At 39.4% G+C, this 16,856-nt stretch overlaps 2 protein-coding genes across 2 annotated transcripts; both read left to right on the top strand.

Annotated features, from left to right (window-relative positions):
* The first annotated feature begins 7,844 nt into the window (after nt 1–7,844).
* Nucleotides 7,845–8,789, top strand: LOC118628475 (olfactory receptor 51F2-like). Its single transcript, XM_036259465.1, has one exon. The coding sequence runs from the start codon at nt 7,845–7,847 to the stop codon at nt 8,787–8,789; it is 945 nt and encodes a 314-aa protein (XP_036115358.1).
* Nucleotides 8,790–15,470: 6,681 nt separating this feature from the next.
* LOC118628801 (olfactory receptor 51E2) lies at nt 15,471–16,466 on the top strand. The gene has a single exon (XM_036259764.1). The coding sequence runs from the start codon at nt 15,513–15,515 to the stop codon at nt 16,464–16,466; it is 954 nt and encodes a 317-aa protein (XP_036115657.1). The 5' UTR covers nt 15,471–15,512.
* The last annotated feature ends 390 nt before the right edge of the window (nt 16,467–16,856 follow it).

The following is a 16,856-nucleotide window of genomic DNA, read 5'->3' as shown; positions in this document are numbered from 1 at the left end:
TAGTCACCTCCCATCAGATGACATTACTGGCCAGATCCATCACCAATCTACCCAAATTCCATGATATAAGATCTTTAAAATTTGAACACAAGTGGGGAAATATCCCAAATTATTTTGATTAGTTTTTTTCCACCTAGTGGGCTGAGGTTTCAAAATAGCAGGTTGAATTATGAAAAAGTAAATAAAACTTTATTTTTGCATACCTAACTTGTGGGCTGATATTTTTACCTACTAGATTCATCAAGTACTTGGTTCATGTCTCTAAGATCACCTTATCATTGGTTATCAATATTGATAATTATTGATTAACCTGTCTGTTTTCTACACTAAACTGGGAAACCCTGAACAGTAAGAGCTATGTTGTATTCTTTTTCTAGATCTCCATTACTTACCATGATATTTGAAATATAGGATACTCTTATGAAATGTTTACTAGATACATGTATAGAAAAAGCAATTATATTTTTTCTACTTGTAAAGAGAGGATACGAAGACATACAGGTAGGCTAGTGAAACATGGCTTCTGTGAATAGCAATAGATACTAAGGAGTTATGGGGCACAAATCTGATTTATATTTGCATTTATATAGGAAAATGCCTTTTAGCAATCTGATATAAAATTTCATTTTTAAAAAGCCTCCACAGAATGGCTGTTAGTGGGCATGGGGTTTCTTATTCGGGTGATGAAAATTTTCTAAAATTGGACTATGATGATGGTTGTTTTACAACTCTGTGAATTTACAAAGACCTATTGAATTGTACTTTAAATGGGTGAATTTGATGGTATATGAATTATAACTCAAAACTGATTGTACAAAAAGCCCTTCCATAAAAGAACACAAAGACAGAAAAAAAATTGTGTCAGCCTATAAAGCACATAGCCATAATAAGTAATTGCATAATGTAACAGATACAAAAAGACTATATGGGGGGGGGTGGGGGTGGGGAGGAGTCTTCTAGGAATCCCCAGACACTGGAGACACAGTGAATTACACCACCACCAGGAACTGGTCTCTCAGCTCTGTGACTGCCTGCAACCAGGCTGAACAGTCTCCACAAAAGCTCAAATCTTTCCTGGAATCTAAGCCTTTTCAGCCTTCTAAGCCAGCCTGAGAGGGACAGATAGAACTGCTACATGGGCTCTGTAAGTAAAATTGTTTTGTTCAGTGAAAATGCTTGACTCTGAATGAGCTGAGATTTCTTATCCACAGAGAAGAATTTCCTCTCATTGAACAAAATTAGATTAGATAAAGAGGTAGTGGACTGAAGTAGATAGTAGAATTTGTTGAAGTATTTATCCTCAGGAGATCTGTATATTGTTCTGTGAGTTGTAGGTTGAATAGCTTGTTGTTCGTTAGTCAAAAGACTTAATCATTGTGCCAATATATTTATGGTTAGTGGTTTGGTGCTTATAAACCAAAGAGGTTGTCAGGGGCTTAACACCTCACTTCTAAGGTCAATGTTTCTAATAAAAATGAAAAATACCTATTTGAACACCTACTGCATGGCAGGCACTGTATTAAGCATATTCTACCTTATACATGAGGAAACTGGATCAAAAAAACTTTCATTACTTGCAGGTGATAGTAGTTCTTAAGATCATGAGCCTTGGAATTAAGAACTGGATTTAGAATCCCAGCTCTGACTTTCACTAGTCGTGTGTGACCCTGAATACGTTTTATAGCCTCTCTGATATTCAGTTTCTTTATCAGATCAGAGAATTTAAAGTAAATTTAATAATACTTGCCACATTATATTGTACTAAGAATTAAAAGAATATGTTTATAAAATGCTTAGTACAGTAACATTCAAGTAACAAGTTCCAATAAATAGTAGCTATTGTTATAATTCGTATTTTTGTTAGTATTGCTGTGCAAGGTCTCAAACCTAGTTAGTGTTTGAGAAAGGATCCAAACCCATGTCAGTCACACACATTGACAATGGCTTGGACAATAGTGATAATGTCATATGGTATAATTTAGACGTTAAAGACAAACACAAGCCACAGCTCACAACAGAAGAGGAGAATCATTGGGATCTAAATGGACAGGAAAATTAGTTGAGAGATTATAGTTCACTTTCACAAGAAAAAAATGAAGGTTGTGCATGGATTATAGAGGATGGATTAAACAGATTTAAGGATGATGACAGTGCAAAAGTGTGACTTGGGGGAATTTTAATATGTCTTTCTAATAAAATCCATTAGTCTCCCTTTATTCTTTGATATGAACAGTTATATTCTTTCAATGTAAGAAAATGCAATTAAATGCAGCTTCAAGCACCCACTACCAACCATATTGCTGTTGCTTATGCCTTCATATGCAGACCACCTGATGCTCCAGTTTATGACATTTCAGAAGTAAAATTAAGAATTTTATTGGGCCTTGGCCAGTTTGGCTCAGCAGTTAGAACATCCGCCCATAGACCAAAGGGCTTGGGGTTTGGCTCCCAGTCAAGGGCACATACCTAGGTTCAATCCTGCCCTGGCCAGGGTCATGTGAGAGGCAACCAGTTGATGTGTTTCTCTCACATCAATGTTTCTGTCTCTCTCCCCCTCTCTCTTTTCCTCCCTCTCTCTCTCTCTCTTCCCTCCTTCTCTCCCTTCCACTCTATCTAAAAATCAACGGAAAAATATCCTCAGGTGAGGATTAACAAAAAAAATAATTTCATTGTAAATTGTATGCAGGGGATGAAATCAGGAGAAGAATGTATATATGTGTGGGGGGCAAGGAGAAATGCTAATTAGATGATTTGCTAGAATTTTATATAATTTACTAATAAATAAAGCATTTAGAAGGGAAAAGGAACACAATGGGTTTGGTTCATATTGAAGTTGAGTTATCTGAGGGATTATGGACGAAGATGTCCCTTAGGGGAGATAAAATTGTATTCACCTTTTATTCATGGGCACTAAGCAGAGAGCTTAGATTTATTCTCCAAATGGCTGTCAGTTATTTTCCTGCATTGTTGATGTGATCTCCTCACTCCAGTTCTACAATCCTTTACTGCTTTCAAGTTTGAAACCTTGCCACAGCTTTAAAAATTCTATCAACTTATGAAATATAGAACTCAGAAAAGGCCATGTAGATTTCAGATTTGCAAGTCATCTGAATATAAATGCTCTTTAATGCCATGGTAATAACTAAGATATGCCAAGGAGAGTATAGTATGTCAGATAGCAAGAAAAAATTTCAGACTCCTAAGGAGCGCCACAATTAAAAGACAGAGTACAAAAATATTGTTTGGTAAATGGGTGCAGAAGGCCCCACAGAATAACTATCATCGAAGGTATGAAGGAGAAAATTTCAGAGGAGGTGGGCAACATGGAAGAAATTGGAGACAAGGGAGAGGGAAACAAGTCTAAAAATAAACTTTGGAGTTGGTGTTTAGAAAATCATCGATGACATCAGTTGGAGAATTTTCTGTGAGTCATTGCAGAAAGATTCCAGATTGTTACTTTAGATGAAGAAATAATAAACAAAAGATTGCCCAAAGAACAATTTTTGTCATAAAATATATGGCAGGAAATGAAAGAAGAAACAGATTTATGTCTTTCTGCCCTCACTAAGAACAATGGCCAGTTATGAGATATGGTCAATATATCTTGGATGAATTGGATGTGTGCTAAAAATATCTATTGATAAGTGTGGGAATCTTTTATTATTGGATTGGGGCAAAACTTGAGTATTTTAGAATGCCAAACGAGAGCCAATGATATAAAATAAGATACTAAAGAGGAAAGGAATTTTGTTGGCATTAAATCAGAAGAGATGGAGAATGATTTGTCTTACTTATTCATAAAATATTGGGAAATGCCTGGCTCTTGGTGCTTTGCAACTAAAATCTAAGTTTCTTATTCTCCCCATGGAATGCAAGAGTTTCATGTCCTGCCCCGCTGATTTCTTTAGTTTCACTTGTGAGGCTCCAGCATAGCAATTTTCTTGTTTTTCTGTTATTCACCCAGTTCCTGCTCGTGTCTTTATCAACGTCAAAAACACCCTTTCCTGCTTTTCATCTTTGTGAACTTGTTCTGTTCATCAGAACTTTACATGGTTATATTTTACCTACACTGTTAAGACTTCTTGGAACTAATCATTCTTGAAACACACAGACACATTCTTGTATACGCACACTCAGTATCTGTCACTGGTCTCTATTTCTGTCTTACCGCTTAGAAATATCTTACCCTTGTTGTGCACTCTACAGGTTGCACTAGAGTTACATATCCTCTGATGTGTAACTAATACAGTTCCTGGCGTGTAGTAGGTGCTCAGAATTGGTACTTTTCCATTTCTCATTTTCATAAGAGTTACTAGGCTCTTATTAAAAATAAGGTTTTCTACATATACACAATGGAACACTGTGCAGCTGGAAGAAAAAAAGATATCCTATCCTTTGAGACCACATGGAGGAACCTGGAGAGTAAGCCAATCAGAGAAAGACAAATACCACATGATCTCACGTATTTGTGGAATATAATGAACAAAATAGACCCAGAGACATAGAAAGTAGTACGGTGCAGACTGACAAACCTCAGAGAAGCAGGGCCGGGGGAGGGATGAGATAAACCAAAGAACTTAAATGCATATGTGTGTAACCTATGTAGATAGACAACAATGCTTGGGGGTGAGGGAGTGGGATCAGGAGGAGGGTGTCTGGGGGGAAAAGGAGAAATATCTGTAAAAAAATAAATTATAGCCCTGGCTGGTTTTTCTCAATGGTTAGAGCATCAGCCTGAGGACCAAAGAGTCGCGGGTTCGATTCTGGCCAGGGGCACATATCTCAGTTGAGGTGACCCTGGCTCGGGTCATGTAGGAGGCAACCAGTCAATGTGTGTGTTTCCCGCCCCACCCCATCTAAAGATAAATGGGAAAAATGTCCTCGGGTGAGGATTAAAATAATAATAATAATTAAATAAATAAATAAAAAATAATAATAATAAGGTTTTCAGCTTTAAAAAAGATGATGCCCTGGCAACTTCTCTGGTTTTCTCTGGTTGACACAATACACAGTGTGAGCTCTCAGTTTGATACTGAAATGAACTGTTGATGGTGGGGGCTCAAGAGCTTGTGTGGAGTTACTGGCTATGAAAAGGAATAAGGAATCCCATTTCCAGCCCAGGATGAATGAGAAGCAGATGCAGGAAGATATAGAAGGATAAAGTGAAAGGATTTGAAAGAGTTTTCTGTTGCCAGGCTCAGCACAGATTATTTCAACCTAAACTCTATGTTCTTCTTTTCATCTCCAAGCCAGAAAGGGAAGGGAAAACACCACCAAGGAGAATGTGCAACTGAGCAATGAGTAAATTGTTTGAATTAATGAAATAGTGTAAGGAGAGCCATGAAGAAGTTAGAATGAATGAAAAATTGTTCAGATGGCAATTTAAAAAAAAAAAAAATGATCATATAAAATTTGCTAAAACTCAGTGACCAAAATTACAACTCAGTCATTGCATATTACCATAATCATCATGAAAATCTTTGTGACAGCCAGAATACATGAAGGTCTCTGCACTCTCATATCCAGTGTTATTATGCATCATAGTATATCAGATATTGGAGTTATTTAAAAAGAGTGCTAGTCTTTCTCCCTCACTTGATTATAAACTCTTTAAGAGGAATTTTGTTCATGTTATGTCTTAGTTCTAGTCTGCACAATGAAGGTACTCAGTAAATGTCTCTGAGAGCATAAAGCAGGAGCTAAGGAAGACATATCCAAGTTCATTCTGATGCAGCACTTTTCACACAGCACTTTTTTCTAAAAGCCTGGCAATACTTCGTATTGACTTACACAACACACAGAGTCCTTTCAAGGACTGAATAGCCTTCTTTAAATACCCCAAACCTTTTGTACACAGAATTGAAGTATTCCCTTTTTCTTAAGTATTCTACCTCCCAATAACACCAGGAAGTTAACTTTAAAAACTGAGTCCCAGGTTCTGTGTATTAATGGTAAATAAACAGGCCAGAGACTTGTGAAAAAATGAGAGGAAAACCTGTTTAAATATTATCATAAGCCACCTTGGCCAGTTTGGCTCAGCCGTTAGAGCATCGGCCCTCAAACCATTGAGTTTCGGGTTCGATTCTGGTCAAGGGCACATACCTAGGTTGCGGTTCGTCCCCAGCCCTGGTCAGGGTCATGGGGGAGGCAACCAGTCGATGTGTCTCTCTCACATCGATCTCTCTCTCTCTCTCTCTCTCTCTCTCTCCCTCCCTTCCTCCCACTCTATCTGAAGATAAGTGGAAAAGTATCCTCAGGTGAGGATTTAAAAAAATATTAACATAAGTATCATTCATTTAATAAATATATTTTTAGTTTGTCCTGATCAATATGTATTTTTTCAAAACTAAGTATAGTTACCAAAAATGTTTTTCAGAAATCAATCTATTCATGAAAAGTGCTAATAGAACCTGTTAACCTATTAGACTTTCACAATGTATTGTGACATGCATGCCAGTTGGGCCAGACTTTATTTCTGTATAATGTCGACTGCATTCCTAGCATTTAATAAACAATCACTGGAAGTAGTATTTAAAAATGTTCTCTTTCTTAATATATGTTCCCTTTCTGTTCACTCATTTTTGTGATGAGATTTGATAATACCTTCCTGACAGTAATTTCATTGGTTCCCTGAGGACACACTTATAACTCTAAACTTAAGATTCTTCAGTTATAGTTCACGAAGTCAACTCATGTAACTTAACATTTCTTATCTTCTCTAATTTCCATTCAGTGTTTCCCAATTTTTAAACTAATGCTTCTTTAGAGAATCCTTGAGGTGGCACTTTATCTGGGCAAACTTGTGTGTCCTAGAAACACTTCGGTTCCCCCGAAGAAGAATTACCTTAATATCGGCTACTTCTCACTGATGGAGCTCTGTGATCCTCAGGGCCTCTTCCAACTCATACATACCCACATGCTTAGTTTGAATTTTCTACTCAGTGAAAAAAGAAATGAGATGTTTGCCATAAAGTAACATCTTTCCCTCGAGAGCAAAACAGTAACATTGTATTAGGTATCTCTTGAAAAGTATGTCTCACTAAAATGGAGAAAATCTGTTCTAGAGAACAACTAGTCCTCAGGCAGACAGAAGAAATATATCTGAACATGGTAGCACATATGTCAAGTGAGGGCAGAGACCATGCCCCCACTGTCCCTACGGTGGTAGGCCTGTGCTGTAACTCTCCATCTCTCTCAAATGTGACATCAGGTGCTGCATTCTCAGGGTCATTGTAAAGGTCAGATACTATAGACACGCTGCACTGGTGCCTACGCCATTTAGTATCATTTAATATGTGTTACTTGTGTTTCTTTCTCGACATTTTCTGGCTTCCCAGATTGTCCTACGATTCTCTGCTTTCTATACTTACGGCTGATGTAATATAGACCCCATCTACTTTTCTCTGATGTGAACTATCCATGAAAACCAACCTGCTACCTCTTTATCACAACTGAAGCATTCCAGAAAGAATGAACTGGGATCGGCCAGTCTTGGGTAAATGTCTTTATTTAGTTCAGACATTTCTCACTAGAGGAATGAAAGAAAAGGTCACATAGAATAAACATAGCTATGAGCAAAGGGCCCCAGGGAAGAAAAATTGTAGTCTAAGATAAATACAAAAAATAGAAATACAAACATTTTAAACAGCACCTACCACAGCAATTAAAACTTACAATTCTTTTATCAATTTAAACGAGTCATCCATAATTATACAATATATAGATATTCATCTTTGGTTAGTTTGGAGTTCAATAAAATTATTTGAAATTAGATTGATTTTTTAAATGTAGTTTTTTTCGTTGTTCCAGAGTTTCACCTTGGAATTCTGTGCTTATAATTCAGCATGTCCATCTTCCAGAACACCACGTCCTCTTCCATCGTTTTCCTGCTCACTGGTGTTCCTGGGCTGGAAGCCTTCCACATCTGGATCTCCATTCCCTTCTGCTTTCTCTATATAACCGCCCTCTCGGGAAACAGCCTGATTCTCTTTGCCATTGTCACTCAGCCCAGCCTCCATGAACCCATGTATTATTTCCTATCCATGCTGTCCACCACTGACCTTGGCTTGTCCATATCCACCCTAGCCACTGTGTTGGGTATATTCTGGTTCAATGCCAGAAAGATCAGCTTTAATGCCTGCTTGTTGCAGATGTTTTTTATTAAGCTCTTCACTGTCATGGAATCCTCGGTGCTGTTGGCCATGGCCTTTGATCGTTTTGTGGCCATTTCCAATCCTCTCAGGTATGCCACCATTTTAACTGACTCCAGAATAGTTCAAATTGGAGTGGCAGTTGTCATCAGGGGGACACTAATGCTGACACCAATGGTGGCCCTTCTTAAAAGACTGTCCTACTGCCGCAGCCATGTGCTCCACCACTCCTACTGCTTCCACCCCGACGTGATGAAGCTCTCCTGCACAGACACCAGGATCAACAGTGTGGTGGGGTTGACTGCCATGATCTCTACTGTTGGGGTGGACTCAATCCTCATCCTCCTTTCTTATGTTTTGATTATTAAGACTGTGCTCAGCATTGCATCCCCAGAAGAGAGGAAGAACGCCTTCAGCACATGTATCTCCCATATCGGGGCTGTTGCTATTTTCTATATTCCATTGATCAGTCTGTCCTTTGTACACAGATTTGGAAAACGGGCCCCCCCTTATGTGCATACTATGATTGCTAACACCTACCTGCTGATCCCCCCTGTGATGAACCCCATCATCTACAGCGTGAAGACCAAACAGATACGCAGGGCCGTAATAAAAATTCTCCACTCCAAAAACATATAGACTCAGAATTGTAGAGACAGTCTACATCAGGTCATGTTATTGCAAAACAGAACTAGTGCTCGATGAAGCTAAGTGAGCAAAAATTTAAAGTTAGGATTGGGTTATATGTAGAATATCACCTAGTTTGATTCCTTTATTTTACAGATGTGGAGACAGAGACATAAGAATGAGAGGGACGAACAGCCTAAAGCTCTGAATCTCAAAATTCTTATCCCCAGCACAATTCAATCTAAACTATTGTTAATCCTGCCAACAATTTTTCCCTTTTTACTTTATCCATGTCACAACAGTCAGAGCAACACATCATGAAAAAAAAAATCACTCCTTTGTGAGAATTAGGTAGTATTTGCTAACTGTAATAATAGTTTTAACTAACTCTTATTATTTCCCTTGGCCAGTCATGGTTTTAGGTGTGTTTTTTTAGCATATATTAACACATTTTACAATTAAGCATTATAAGGTAGTTACTTCTAATATCAATGAGAAAAATCAAAGTACATAATGTTAAATAACATGCTTAAACAGCTGGTAAGTGACAGCCATATTTCACATTCATGCAAACTGACTCCAGGGTCCTTTTGCTCTTATTGTTGCTTATACTGTAAACTGTATATATAAATATACACACACACATAATATATATATATATATATATATACACATATACATACATAATTGGTGTATACATGTATATCTATTAGGTATGTGTATATACATATATATTACATATCACAAATATATATATAATTATACAACTCTGTCCTCTAGAAATTTTCAAACTATGGAGGAAAAGCCCAAAACAAAGTTTTTAAATCTCACAAAGGTATTTCTGATGTTTTTTCTGAACTAAGTACATTCTAGAATATGTCTCAAACCTCCATTAACTCTCTGCCCTAGCAGAAACTGAAAAGTGACTATAGATTGCAAATTAATTATAATTTGTGTAATTTACTTAGAAATGTTTTCATTTGTGTCATATATTTTATGTAACAGTTTAATCCAGCAAGTTGATTATTCTTCAACTTGGGTTTCTCCATTAATTTTCAAATTGTTAAAGCACATATTTTAATGACATATTGGAATCACTCCGTAAAGGTGGGTTCTGCAGCTGGTATCCAGTCCAGCAAGGAAGTAGAAGTAGTCAGTCACATGTACAGGGAACTCATTAAGTGACTATATGACGATTTAATAATAAGAATGTTGAAAAAATTCTCAGCATGTTTATCATTATCAATAATATTTTTAGTCTCGATTATTGTAAACTCTATCTCCCTGATCTTTAATGTCCCAGGATATTGTTCTCAGACTTGTTTTTTTTTTCTTTGTTGTATTTGCATTTTGATCATCTCATTTGGCTTATGGCTTTAAATATCATCTATATGCTGACAAATCCCAAGTTAATATGTATACTTCATATCCAACTGCCTATGGATCAGTATTTCCACTTGAATATCTAATAATCATGTTACATTCATCATGTCCAACACTATATATGCACATCAAGACAAAAACAGGCTCAACCACAGTCTCCCAAAACTCAGACACTCTGCCTTTGAATCTGCTGAGACAGAACAGTTGGAGCCATGGCCCCTCTCTCCCGTTCCACATCTGATTTATCAGAAAATGCTGATGACTCTTTCTTCCAGATATTTCAGATATTGATATCTAGAATCCAGCTACTTTCTACCACCTCTACTACTACCACCTTGATCCAATCCATCATCATCTTGGACCTGAAATGTAATAGTCTGCTGGTGAATCTTTTTCATCTACTTTAGCTTTACAGTCTAGACAAGACAAATCATGTCATTTCCTCCACTGAGCATGTTCCAGTGGCCTCCTGTCTTATTCAGGGAATATTCACAGTCATTATATCTTATATCTGACTCCCCTCCATCATCTCAACTTCTTCTCTGACTAGTCTCCCCTTTATCCACTCTCCTACACCCACACTAGCCTCTGGATGTTTCTTTAAACTCACCAAGCCTGCTTCAACTTTAGACTTAACACTTGCTATCCTCTCTACCTGAAATATTCTTCTCCCAGGTACCGACATGATTTACTGCATCATTTTATATAGACTTCTACTTAAGTGTCACCTTATTACAGGGCTCTTGACATTATACAAAATAACAAAACTTCTCCCTCAATTCCTATCTGCATTCACTGTCTTTCCTATCTGCCTTGTTTCATCCCTCAACATACTACATATCTGTTTATTTCTTGTCTTGGTTCCCATTACAAGGTAAGATCTTGGTATTTAAGGTCTTTGTTTCATTTTTGCTATCTTCTAGACTCTAAAATAGATTCTACCACATAGTAAAAGTAATAAAATCTCTGGTGACCTAGCTCTATTTTCCTCCCAAGCCTATTATTTCCCCTGTATGTGGTGCTCCAGACACAACAGACAACTTGCATTTCCTTGAACCTGATTGCTCTACCTCACTTCATTCCTTGAACGAGCTCTTATCTTCACCTATGGCACCCTTGCGTCTCCCTTCTCCTGACTTAGAAGTGACTTTCCTTCAGAGACTTTTTCCTCACTTCTCAAGTCCATCTTGTGTCCTTTCCAGGTACTTCTTCAGTACCTGTGTTTTTTTCCTTGTGCACGACTTCCCTTTTTGGAATCCACTGTAACCAGCTTTCCACAGCAGACTCCATGCCCACTTCTCAAGACCAGGGACTGTATTTTATCCACTGTTGGAAATCAGTGAAAAAGTTCAGATGATGTAGAATTACCTACTGGGTGTTTGTTTGTTTGTTTGTTTGTTTGTTTGTTTGTTTGTTTGTTTGAACACACAACATAAGATAGGGCATGGGGAGAGGGAAAAGACAAAGAAAAAGAGTAACATGGACTAAAGGAAAAGGATGGGGATACTCAGAGTCCTAAAAATGAAAAGAAGAGGAGGTAACTTCAGTCTCAAGACCCACATAGCCAAGATGTTCACACTATTTCTACAGGTGTTCCTCCCCAACCTCCCCCTACACACTAACATGTGAACAGCCCCACTGCCTAACAGTTTCAGAAACTTACAAGCTTCCATCCCTAGGGAGTGGGTAATATGGACCCTTCATGAATGGGTGGTTTACAGAGCAAATGTTGTATTCTGACTAAAGTGGACAAGCTCACAATAAGCTGGAGACTTTTCTAAAAGCCAGAGCAGTAGTAGACGTATGACCACTGTTGTAGCTACTCAAGTGAAAACTGTTAAAAGTTGTCTAAGTCCCATAAGGGCCTGTATGATTCAATTACCCATTACTTCTATGATTTCATCCCCCTACTATTATCTCCTTGTCTGTCTGCTCAGGCACACTGGCCTCCTTGTTGTTCTAAACTATCACATACACTCTTCTCAGGAACTTTATTTTAGTTTCTGTATCTTCTTCCTGGAATGGCCTTTCTCAAATATCTCCATATATATATTTCTCATTCCCGTCAGGCTTCTCCTCAAATGGTTCTATAATGTGAGGCCATCCCTGGCAACTTCGTTTAAAAGTTCAACTGCCCCCTTGATATTTATCTGTTCCCACCTTCCCTTTATTTAACATCCTTTTTGGTTTTTCATATTAACTCCATTTATTGTCTGTCCCTCTCACCAGAATGTATATTCCATGAGGATGGGAGTTGGGGCGGTTCTAGGGTGCTATTTGTTTTTGTTTTGTTTTTTACATTATAAGCCCTTGATAAATATTTGTTGCATGTGAATGAATAAAGAGTCAGAAAAACTGGTCCTGCAGCCAAAATTATCACTAATTAACTATGTGACCTAACACAAAGAGCTTTAATCTCATCTAATCTTTTCCATACATCAGTGTGTTTCATTAACTGAAAGAAAAGATGGGAAAAGAACAGCTGAAGAAGTGCATGCCCTTATTTTGAATGACAGGGCTACATTTTCTTATGCTCCTTTGATTTATAAAGAGGATATAAGCTCCTAGAACGCAAGGACATTAATAAACGCTCATTGACGGTTGTGTTGGCAAAGTGGCTAATGCGGAAAGCACTGATTGTGGGAGTTTGAGTTACCTGGAGGAGTGGAGACGGACTGTCGAGACCCTGTGTCTGTAAGAGTGGGAGCAACAGAAGAGGCAGTGGGCCCTTTGTGGTTTCCCCGCCCCCAGACAAAAGCAGTGTGAAGCCTGTGGGAGTGACACACAAAAAGACATGTTGATATTCTCCTGTCTGTCACACCCCTGGAGCCTTAGTCCATGTTCCCACAGCCTGTTCCCATGGGCCTCCTGGACAGCATTATAAATAAGCCTGTGCCTGAAAGGGCAAACCAGCTCCAGCTGATCCCTCTGCACCATTTTCAAGGGACTGCACCCTCACGTGGGATTAGGCGGCCCAAATTCTGCATCCTAAGGGACCTTGAAGACCCCACATACTGCCTCATGGCAGAGCAGGGGAAGCCTTTGTGTGCCACCTACACCTTCATGGGCCAAGAAGGGATGTCCCAGAGCATTAGCTGACCATCCATTAAGGCAAGTGAGTATGAATATAACAGCCACATTTGGACCCGAAAAGAAGCGGAAATTGGGTCTAGCCAGGGGTCACCTTAAGCAAAGGCCAGGCAACATGGGAGGGAGACATGAGGTCGTCTGAGATAAGTAACCAGGGAAATAAGATGATGGCCCAAAGTCTTAGACTGCTACAAGCAGAAAAGATGTCCTGTGAAGAGATGGGTTAAGACAGTATCCAACTCTGGGCCAAAAGAGACCCTTATATCTGTAAGTGCCACATGCAGTAGAAGGGGCAGGAGGCCTTGCAAAGGGGGGAAATATGCTACTATGCTTCCCTTGCTACTTCCATGCCCACATTTTTCTTCATGTGGGCCCCATTTCTCTTGGACATAGAGGTGCAGTAAGTTGGCCTCCCTCCCTTAGCATTACCACATACTTTCCATCCTTTACCTAATCTACCTATGATAGATACATAGATGATTGGACGGATACAAGATAGAAGCTACCTTTTATCTCACTGAAGGATGCAATTATCTGTCTCTGAAAGGGTTTTTTATTTTCTCACAGCAGCTAGGGTCCAAAGTTGGGATCTATACTTGTCAAGGAGAATAGCTGTTATGTCTTTGTACAAGTTCTGAGGATGGAGAAGAGCAAGTGGTGGTCAGGGGTATGGATTTTATAACCTTTAAACCCTGGATTTGTTATTCCTGGTTTATCTATGATGGGGATAATTCAAGTCAAATCTTTTAGTTCTCATCTTATCATATTTATTTTAAGATCTCTGGTTTCCAAATTCTCTCCTAAAACCAAATGGAAGAGTTCTCCCAGTTGCAGTAAGGACCAAGGTTAGGAGTAAAGACTCGTGGGCAGATGAACAGATTAACATGAACACCACTGATGAAGACTCCTGCAGAGTTTATTCCCTAGATTCAGAGGCTCTTCTTGAAGCCAAGCCCTTGGCTCTTTATAGATAATTAGCTCTAAAAGTCATGGCATTAGGGAGCCTAGCAGGGAAGTCAGAGCATATGTGGTTAGGGTTGGGGAGGGGGTGGGGCAGAACAACACTGGGTTTTCACAAAGGAAATGTCTGCCCTCATATAAATGACTTGTTGGACATTGTTCCAGGTAAGACAAAGCTCTTGAAACATCTACACTCAGCCCAGGTTCTCCTTGGGGCAATGAGAGTGGCCTTGGAGGCAGTGTTCAGGTATGTAGGAACCCATCCTCCAGGAGCAGAGAGAAGAGCATTCAGAGACCATGCCAGACATCTAGGATCTGCTAGAGTCCACACACCCTGCCAGCACCTTTATCTCCAGAGAAGGCGTTGGAGGGAGCTACTGCCTTTCATTCCATGACCCCAGATGAGTTTCCGTTTTTTCTTAATAGAATGACTTTTGACCTTTTTGTCTCATATTCTTTTTCCTTTTAATATATATATATATATATATATATATATATATATATATATATATATATGCTGTTGTGTTTCTTTCCCCCTCACTGACCTTAGACCTGAAAATCTGGGGACCTAGAATCCTGAAAATTTGCAACAATAAAAAAATAACCTCCCTGTCCTCAATGGCTTAGTACACACTTTATTCCCTTCTCTGTTTTGATTTCTACTCGTTTCAAGACTGAACAGAAGGATCATCTTTTTCAGAAAGGTTCCCTTGGTCATGCTTCTTTGTTTCCCATGCATTAAATGCTCACCTTATGCTAACATATCCCAAAACTCTAATAATTTGGTTACTTGTCTGTTTTTCAACCTAAGCAGGGCATCTGAAGGGGAAAAAGTGTCTTTCACCTCTGTATTAGCAGCATCTAGCAAATAATCTTGTTGATAGTAGGTAATATAAGTTAATGTTTATGGAGTGAATGAATAATTGGAGGAAAGAAGGGAGATGGGAGGGGAGGCTTGGGGAGGGGAGGGGAAGGAAGAGGAGGGAAGGGAAGGGGAGGGAAGAGGAAGGAGGACACAGCTCTAGAAGGGGTTTCCAAAAGGTTTCTTTTTAAAAATATAAATGGACCTTGAGAATAGTGATTAGTACATGAATTTGAGCTGTCACTTTTCCCTTTGGGAGAGGGCTTCATAGCTTATGAAAGAGCCTAAATGGCTTTGAAGAGGGAGGAGAGAATAAGGGGAGAGCTGAGGTGCATTCAGTCCCTAGGTTTCCAGGGCAGGCCTCTCTGATTGTGCTCCATGTCTTACCAGGCTGCCAGTGTGACCTGATCCTCTCCAGTGCCCCCTTCTCCGTGCCAGCTATGAGTTCCTGCAACTTCACACATGCCACCTTTGTGCTTAATGGTTTCCCAGGACTAGAAGAAGTCCATTTCTGGATCGGCTTCCCTCTGCTTTCAATGTATGCCATGGCAGTATTTGGAAACTGCATCGTGGTCTTTATTATAAGGATGGAGCGCAGCCTGCACGCTCCCATGTACCTCTTTCTCTGCATGCTGGCAGCCATTGACCTGGCCTTGTCCACATCCACCATGCCCAAGATCCTCGCCCTCTTCTGGTTTGATTCCCGAGAGATTACCTTTGATGCCTGCATTGCCCAGATGTTCTTTATTCATGCACTCTCAGCCATTGAGTCCACCATTCTGTTGGCCATGGCCTTTGACCGGTATATAGCCATCTGCCACCCACTGCGCCATGCTGCTGTGCTCAACAACACGGTAACAGCCCAGATTTGCGTGGTGGCCGTGGTCCGTGGATCCCTCTTCTTTATCCCTCTGCCTCTGCTCATCAAGCGGCTAGCCTTCTGCAACTCCAATGTGCTCTCACACTCCTATTGTGTGCACCAGGATGTAATGAATTTGGCCCAAACAGACATACGGCCCAATGTGGTCTATGGTCTTACTGTCATTCTGTTGATTATGGGCGTGGATGTCCTGTTCATCTCCTTGTCCTACTTTCTGATAATACGAGCAGTTCTACAACTGCCTTCCAAGTCAGATCGGGCCAAGGCGTTTGGAAACTGTGTGTCACACATCAGTGTGGTATTGGCCTTCTACGTGCCTCTCATTGGCCTCTCAGTGGTGCATCGTTATGGAAACAGCCTTCATCCCATTGTGCGTGTTCTCATGGGTGATGTCTATCTACTTCTGCCTCCTGTGATCAATCCCATCATCTATGGTGCCAAAACCAAACAGATCAGAACTCGAGTTCTGGCTATGTTCAAGATCAGCTGCGGCAAGGACATTCAGGCTGTGTGAAGCAGGTGACCCTTACTAATCCACTTTCCCTTATCCTTAATGGCTTGATATAATGACTTACTAATGTAAGCTTAATTCCAGTTGCCTATGAGTATATCAATGCTTTACTCTGGTTTGATCTACAGATTCTGCCTCAAGTTAGAGTAAAATTTGGGGATATATCATGATTTCCTTCCACAGGTCAAAATGTTATTGATACCTTTATTATATAAAAAGTTTAAATTAGAAAATCTACCAATGCTCCAATAAGTATTTTTTTAAAAGCATCTAAAAAAGAGTGACAAAAATACAATTGGCTTTGAAACAAGGGACAACTTACTCTATATGACTAGTAATCCAAGGTAGCATTTTTTGCCTATCAAATTAGCAGTTTTCATAAATGAAAATTCA

This window comes from Molossus molossus, unplaced genomic scaffold, assembly GCF_014108415.1.
Source record: "Molossus molossus isolate mMolMol1 unplaced genomic scaffold, mMolMol1.p scaffold_m16_p_13, whole genome shotgun sequence".
Lineage (NCBI taxonomy): Eukaryota > Metazoa > Chordata > Mammalia > Chiroptera > Molossidae > Molossus > Molossus molossus.
This window is presented reverse-complemented; position numbering and strand designations above follow the sequence as displayed.

Coding starts and splice junctions, on each gene's coding strand:
- LOC118628475 (XM_036259465.1), top strand. CDS start 7,845: ATGTCCATCTTCCAGAACACCACGTCCTCTTCCATCGTTTTCCTGCTC.
- LOC118628801 (XM_036259764.1), top strand. CDS start 15,513: ATGAGTTCCTGCAACTTCACACATGCCACCTTTGTGCTTAATGGTTTC.